General features: G+C 37.9%; 1 protein-coding gene across 1 annotated transcript in view; it reads right to left on the bottom strand.

Moving 5' to 3' along the window:
* Nucleotides 1-1,301: 1,301 nt before the first annotated feature.
* The window catches only part of mcamb (melanoma cell adhesion molecule b), a 44,814-nt gene continuing 38,381 nt past the window's right edge, over nucleotides 1,302-7,734 (bottom strand). Inside the window, exons 16-22 of the mRNA XM_025055230.1 lie at nucleotides 7,649-7,728; nucleotides 7,284-7,349; nucleotides 6,082-6,144; nucleotides 5,074-5,115; nucleotides 4,479-4,602; nucleotides 3,868-3,979; nucleotides 1,302-3,433 (exon numbers count right to left, since the gene is read on the bottom strand). Of these exons, the coding sequence (XP_024910998.1) occupies nucleotides 3,431-3,433; nucleotides 3,868-3,979; nucleotides 4,479-4,602; nucleotides 5,074-5,115; nucleotides 6,082-6,144; nucleotides 7,284-7,349; nucleotides 7,649-7,728 (490 nt within the window). The 3' untranslated portion in view covers nucleotides 1,302-3,430. The remainder of the gene's footprint in view (nucleotides 3,434-3,867; nucleotides 3,980-4,478; nucleotides 4,603-5,073; nucleotides 5,116-6,081; nucleotides 6,145-7,283; nucleotides 7,350-7,648; nucleotides 7,729-7,734) is intronic.

Below are 7,734 nucleotides of genomic sequence, written 5' to 3'. Positions count from 1 at the left end.
CAAAAATCAACTAAAACATGCCTTACTTAAAAATTTTTTTGGTGTTTTAAACACAAAATATTCCCTTGGCAGCATGTTTTGAAGCATAAACTTGTATTTAAAGGTCGGGTAGCATAACACTATGGCTTGTTTGCAGTCGCAAATTGGCCAATGTACGCATGCGCACTTACCTCGGGTAGGAAATCTCCATGGGTAGGAAAACACCTGTTCAGATTTTCCATCACAATCCAGCAGGTCGACAGCCTTTCTCAGCACTAATAGCATGTTTCTGAAACATTGGAAACAGAAAAGCAACCAAATGTTAGAACCTAAGCCATAACAAGATTCAACAGCGATGAATATATATTCTGCATCATTGTAGAACCAAGATTTTCTGGGCTTTCCTGCAGTCGGTTGACCGATATGACTGTGAATATTACACTGTATGGTAAACACTGCCATCTTCTACTGTAGTGATTTTATCAAACCCAGTGTTATTTGGTTTACAGAAAAATACTGCACACTTTGGATATTTTCTGTTGTTGTGTGTCCTGTGTGAGACTCACGTGCATCGTGTTGTTTCCCATCAGATCCACTGCCGATAGAAAAGCCGTTGTTACACCAATTGCAGAATGATCGTTCAGAACTCCATGTACCGGTCGCAGCCAAAAGGTGGCGACTTCTTTTTTTGTTGGCACACTACATATGGGCGCCTTAACAGCAACAAAACAACTGCGCGCTCTACGATTCCAAAGTGTGTATGGTTGCTACGAGTCAGCAGTTGGATTGGCAGACCACTCAGCCTGCCAGCTACAGCCTTATCCACAAAGGGACCTATCATTGCAATTGACTGCACTGATAGTCATGCCCATAGACATCGAGTCACATAAAATAGTTTATTTTCAATTAAGTAATGTCGAATGAAAAAGTGGGACAAAATGTTCAATTTTGAAAGCGAGACAGGTGGTGTTGTTAACTCGGTTCAGGTGACGTTACAGAGGGCATTCGTTCATCCTATCTATACAGCAAGAGGAAAGTCGTGTATGTATTTTCAAGTCAAAACGCTCAAGTCCAAGTTAAGTCACAGGTTCAAGACGAGTTGCAAGTCCTGTTACTCTTTGTCAAGTCCGTTCCAAAGTCATCAAATTTATGACTCGAGGTAAAGTCATGTGACTCGAGTCCACACCTCTGCCCAGGTGTATATTGAATGCTAAAGGTGAACGCTGACCCTAACCACACAAAGACAAAAAAAAACACTGTATCACAACATTATCTTTCTCAAGCCTTCCTCCTCATCCACATTCACAGACAGAGGCATTTCATTTGAGTTACAGACAATCTTTATTTGTTGCACTTCTTAAAAAAAACTACAAATAATGGCTTCTTTTTTTTTGCAAAAGTGGTTTGTTTTTTTTCCACCATTGTCGTGAATAAAATTTCAAGGCACTAAAAAAAACTGACAAATCCAATTGGATAGGGACAGTTCTTAAAAACAACAGAAACACAGATCGACGGAGAACAAGGAGGATGAAATCAGCTTCATTTGTTTGTTTATTTCTTTTTAAATCAAACCTGATTGGAATAGTCGGAGTCAGTCATTTCTCACCTCTCAGTAGTCATAAAGGATTTTGTCTAAAAAGCATGACATATACTGTATTTATCTAAACGTATTTCGACAACAAATACCTGTAACAAATACCTTCTTGAATGAAACTGGTCGGTGGCACCAGAGGTGTTGGTCATCAGTTCAGTACACAGTGTAGTGTTGTCATTAAGTCGTCAGGAGCTTCATTCATGTCATGAAAACAATGTATTTTCAACTGACATCTGTTCTCCCGTCGTTCTCTTAAAAATAAACTACTTCAAGGAAAATGTCTACATTTAAAACTCCTCATTCACAGACAGTCACATTAAACCTGACCCACTGTTTCAAATTAAAGAAAGAAAACATTGTTTGCCTGTTGGATAAGAAGAATGAAAAGTCAGTGCACTTTACAGTTAAAATACTTGAACTAAAGGTGGTGATTTAAAGGAAGATGTCATTTTATAAGTCATCTGCAACTGTCATTTCAACTGACTGTAGGTCAAGCTGAAAAACACTCATAGAATATCAAAACTAGACTGTGAGAAAAAAAGAAAAGAAAAACACAATTAAAGCAGAAATCTACATCTAAACTAGGGCTGTCATATGGCTAAAGATTTCAGTCCGATACATAACACATCGTGATCCTAATTAACTGTGATGAATCGTAAAGGATTAGGATTAACTAATAATAAACCAAAATAAGCCACTAATCAAATTGATGTCTATGTCAAGGAAAATTTACATTAAAAAAATCAAAACTTTATAAGCTTGATAGAGTTGGGTTTCAGTCATTACTGTCCATCTTGACGGAGCTGAGATGGTATTCTAACCTCTAGGTGCGTCAGTAAAACAAACACCTTCCCATAAGCTGTACAAATGACATCATGCATTTATGAATGAGTGGGCTGTGACATTATTGGCTATACAGCATGTGCCATTTTGCTCGTGAGTACAACATTATTTAGAACTTTGAATCTGTCGAATCATCACAAATCAATTAACACTCTGATAGTTAACACTTTGACACAATTTGACAGCCCTAATATTCAAATCTAGAAGAAATGTTTCACTTCACTGGTACTATGTACTATGTTTGTCAGGAATAAACACAAACGCAGACAGTGTTGGGTGAAACAAATAGGAAAGGAAAATGGATTAAATAACCTAAAAACAGACAAACAAAAAAAACGCTAAAGACGAGAAAGGCAGGGTAGTTTGGTAAAAGCAGGAACTGGCTTCAACTTCAGTGTGGAGACTTCATATAAAAAGACAAAGAAAATTAAACTAGCTAAAATCTGCCCCCAAAAAATTGCCGCTTGCTGATCATTTATTTATTTTGATTATTTTTCTGTTTTTTTTCTGTTATTTTAAATAAAGAAATATATACACAGATTATAATATGTACACTTCCATATGGAGCAGTTTGATGATGCTCATCAGTGGTAGCCCTAGCCTGAGTGGACGCTCAGCCAGATATTAAAAAAAAAACAAAAAAGTCCCTGGTCAACATTGAGTTGTGAAGTTTGTTCTACACATGATCAGCAGTGAAAAGAGGCTCCGACAGGTCAGAGCCACAGTTAACGCTCGCTCTTTGGTTCGCTAGCAGGGTTGTGTGGTGGAAGCTTGAGAGAAGTGAAGCAGAAAACGATGAGCAGATGCTTGTGGAAAACTGGGAATACCTGCAGTTTCAGTTGTTCAATTGGATTAGATCAGGTGACACGTTGCTGTGCTAATTTCAGTGACGTGGCTCTGGTGGAAGCGTGGAGGCATCGGCAGGTTTGAGCCTGAGAGGCAGGAACGGGAGCAGCAGGCGGTGTTTCTGGAGACACCTCCTCACTTCTGCACATCCAGGTACTAACAAGGACCTCACTGCAGGAGAGCAGGTGAATCAGAATCAGAACCAAATGACTTTATTGATCCCTGCAGGGAATTATCTCATCTTTACAAAAAAAAAAAAAAAAAAAAAAGATGGAAATGAGAAAAAACAATTCTGAAGAAAATAAACATTTTTTTTGCAATAAAACAATAGGGCAATAAAATTATTTAATCTGCAGCACCTGTGTATAATATATATATAATTAATAAATGTAATAAATTAAACAGTATGAAAACAAAATATATATCTACTATATATTTTATTTATGCATTTGTCAGATTATGATTTTTTCTAAATTAAAGATTAAAAAGGACATAGCTACATATTTATGGCAAATAAGGGCATTTTCATTTTTGAGAAACTTAAAAGATTTTCTCAGAAAACTATGATTGAAGAAATCATTTCATAGTATCAGACATTTCTTGACCTGCTCGTTGGGGGGCGGTTTGTCTCCGTTCACCCCCAGCAGAATGGCCTCCTCCGTGTTATCACTTTTCATCTCCACCACGATGTTGTCTTTGCTGGACTTTTCCTTAGTTCTGCAACAGCAACAACACGCTGACTTTAGAGAATGGAAAAAAGTTAGAATGGCCTCAATTTTACGTCAAAAATAGATTTGCTGTAAATGACGATGTTTGGACAAAGTATAAGGGCCAACTTGAGGATAAAAAAAAATCTAAAATTAGAAAAATAAAGTTCATGTGAAGAAAATCATGAATGAGAAAAAAGTAAACATATAGCTTTATTCTCAAACTTACAACTGAATTCATATAATCACAGACATATTTTACACTCCACCCTTAATGTCATTTTCTGATAGATTAACAAAAAAAAACAAAAAAAAGAAAGCTTTGTTAAACCTATTGTGCTTTTAGGTAAACGTGTTTTGTGAATTTTGTCATTGAAAACAAAACTGACTCATCAGAAAAAGTTTCGTGTAAAGTAAAAAGCCTTCAGTTTTTTCTGTTATTATTTCAAATGTAAAAAGCTTTGTTAAAATGTTTTATGACACATTGAATTTCCGCTCGTCACACTCACAGGTCCTGTTTTCCAGATCGGCCGCATATCTTTCCCTTCTTGTACATAAAATACAGCACACTGCCCAGGATGGCCAGCAGCAGGATGCAGATAATGATGACCGCAATGATAACACCGCTGCCCTCTGGTGGGGGGAAAAAGGCACACAAACAACACGCGCGTTACAGTCTGTAGCTGAGACGGTATGAATTAAAGCTATGTGAAGCCGGATAGTCAGATGCAGCATCACGCATGGCAGGCGTTGCAGCTTTCCACAGTGTCGGAACAGGAAGTAGCATTTCACAGTGTGAACAGGAGGGCAGCATTTGCATCTATCAGGTCACCCAAACCCTGGTGAGCTAAAGAAATGAAGGTGCAAAGTAATTCAGGAGTGAAGGGAGGAAAGGTGTGCCTGTGTACAAGCGTGACAACATGCACAGGAGATGAACAAAGGAACGGAGGAACTTTTTCTTTTTTTCATCTGGAGAAAGAGGGAACGTCTGATGGATGGAAGGAAAAAGGAAAAAAATGTTGCAGAAGAAAAGGAGATGGAAGCCTTTTCTGCCATACAAGTTCAGGAGGCGAGACAGAGTCTGCATCAGCGTCTCATACAAACCTTTCTTGATTTTCTTTGGTGGAATAGCTGTTTTTGCCTTGACTGAAGAGAAGACCACAAGAGCACAGCAATCAGAGAGTGATTGTCAAGTGAGGTCACATCAACAGGCCTGAGGGCTACACACTTATTCACACAGTTTTTTTTTTCTATTTGAGTTTTAAAATGAATGTAGATTTTTATTCTACTGTAAGCGCTGCAGCCATTTCCTGTAAAAAAAAACAAAAAAAAAAACAGGGCCTGGCGTTTCTGTTCAGTCTCATGTAAACAGTGCTTTGCGATAAGCAACAACAACCCAGAACAATTTTCTCGGAGGGGGCTGGAAATTTCCTGGCATTTGGTAAAGAGTAAAGAGCATCTAGATGCAGAACGGCAGAGAAAACACATGGCCGTGGCCTTAATGGGAGTCAGGAGACTCTGAGTGCAGTTAAAGCATCAGCTGCTCACCGTGCAAAGTCACATTGATTTGTGTGTATTTGCCTTTAATGATGCTAACACCAAAGCTGTTTTGCAGAAATGAAATTATGTTAGATGTAACTCCATCTAAAAAATTTTACTTTGATTGGTAATTATCCCTGTGTTTACTGTTTTTTTTTTTTTGTTTTTGTTTTTTGCTTTATAGCAGCGTATACATTTTCCATAAAAAGTTTTTAAAAATGTGCAAACTCAAGACTTAAAGCTGCTGGGGGGAAAAAATGTGCAACATTTTTAAAAAATGTACAATTTGCTGACTCACTTCTTCTATAGCCAACAAGGATATTACTTTATGTGAAGTACTGTCAGAAATTGGATTTGAAAAATGTCATTAAAAATATAGAGAATTATAGAACTGGTGGATTTTAGTCATTACCAAACATCTTGTGCTGCTTCAGTGAAAAAAAACTTTTTTCCTGCGTCATTCTACCCGTGCGTTGTAATGTGTCATAAAGGACGTTTTCTGTTCCTAGAAAGAACCTGGAAGTCTGAGAAATTACTAATGAATTAGGCAGCATGCTGTGACTGGAGTCTTACCTGTGGATGAGGAAATACTAGTCCTAGTACTAGAAGTGGTGGGGCTCTGTGTGGTGTGTGAAGCTAAAAACCAGTGGAGACACAAAGGGGAGGACACTCTCTGTAAATACTAAGCTCTGACTAAAAATGCAAAGCAGAAATGACAATTTCTATTTGGCCATTTTGGAAAGAGATGCTGGCTTTATCAGCTAAATATTCAAAATACAATTCATTTTTTTAAACTTTTTGAAAAACATTTGTTTAAGTTTTTAAAACTTAACTGGTAAAGGTAACTGCTTAAGGTAAATAAAAAATGTGCATACTTAAGACTTTTTACCATTTTCAAAAATTGTACAATTCGCTGATTCACTTCTTCTATAGCACACAAAGATATTACGCTATGTGAAGTATTGTCAGATATTGGATTTTACTGTCCAATAATATCGGCCCAATATTAGCATAAGTATGTCATATCTGTAAGAATTCCTCCGATAATGAAAAGTCGATTACACAATGCCTGGGTTTCACTAAATGATGTATGCCCTAAAAAAAAGTTTTGGGGGAAAATGGCTGCATGTAAAAGTGAAAGCAATTGTATACAGAATGCTGGTGGAGGGGGTCATAAAAAATTCTGTCCCCTAGAGGGGGCATGGCAGAAATGCAGAAATAATTGAGAAAACACTGCTTTAACCCATCACCTTAGTGAGCAGGCGACACTTAACTTCCGTCACCACCAGGCCACCACTGCCCCACTATATCGGTATCGGTTGATATTGCAATTGGATATTAAGTGTTTGGACAATATCTGTATATCAAATATCAGCAAAAAGTTAATATCGGACATCCCTAAATCATATATGACAAAAACGTTTTTGTTTTATACACTCCTGGAACAGTATAGATAAATAACAGCAGGTAGAGGTCTGTGTTTCACACCCGTTTTTGTTGGTGATTAATCCAGATGATAGTATTAGTAATGTGAAAAATGTCATTGAAAATATAGAGAATTATAGAACTGGTGGATTTTAGTCATTACCAAACATCTTCAAGCTTGTTCTGCTTCAGTGAAACAAAAACTTTTTTTCCCCACAGTGTGTGCAAATAGCTGTGTATTAGGGCAACGATAAGTGAAAGAACGGTGGAATCGTTGGACGTACAGTAGAGTACGCGAAATCGGAGAAATTACTAATGAATTAGGCAGCACGCTGTGACTGGAGTCTTACCTGTGGATGAGGAAATACTAGTACTAGAAGTACTAGAAATGGTGGGGATCTGTGTGGTGTGTGAAGCTGAAAACAGGTGACAAGATACAAAGGGGAGGACACTCCCTGTTAATACACGGAGGACATGGTGAGAACATTTCACAGCCACACATGGAAATATGACATGTACAGAATAACGTCGGAGCAAATAACAGATGTGGAAGCTTTTTAAACAAAGAAAAGAAAATCCCTTAAGAAGTGTTAAGAAAAAAAACAGAGGGAGGAAAATAGAGATGGGGGAAAGCTGGGGAGAAGGGAGGGGGCGAGAGAGGAACACGATCACAAATACAAAAAAACACAGGGCAGTGACGGCGAAGGAGACTCACTGCCTTTGATGCTGAAAGACTGAGAATCATTGCCATAGGAGTTGGAGGCGATGCAATAAGCAGTGATGTTGGAGGTCACCCTGACA

Source organism: Cynoglossus semilaevis, chromosome 4 (genome assembly GCF_000523025.1).
Source record: "Cynoglossus semilaevis isolate Cse_v1.0 chromosome 4, Cse_v1.0, whole genome shotgun sequence".
NCBI lineage: Eukaryota > Metazoa > Chordata > Actinopteri > Pleuronectiformes > Cynoglossidae > Cynoglossus > Cynoglossus semilaevis.
The sequence above is the reverse complement of the archived record's forward strand: the minus strand, read 5'-3'. Positions and strand labels throughout refer to the sequence as shown.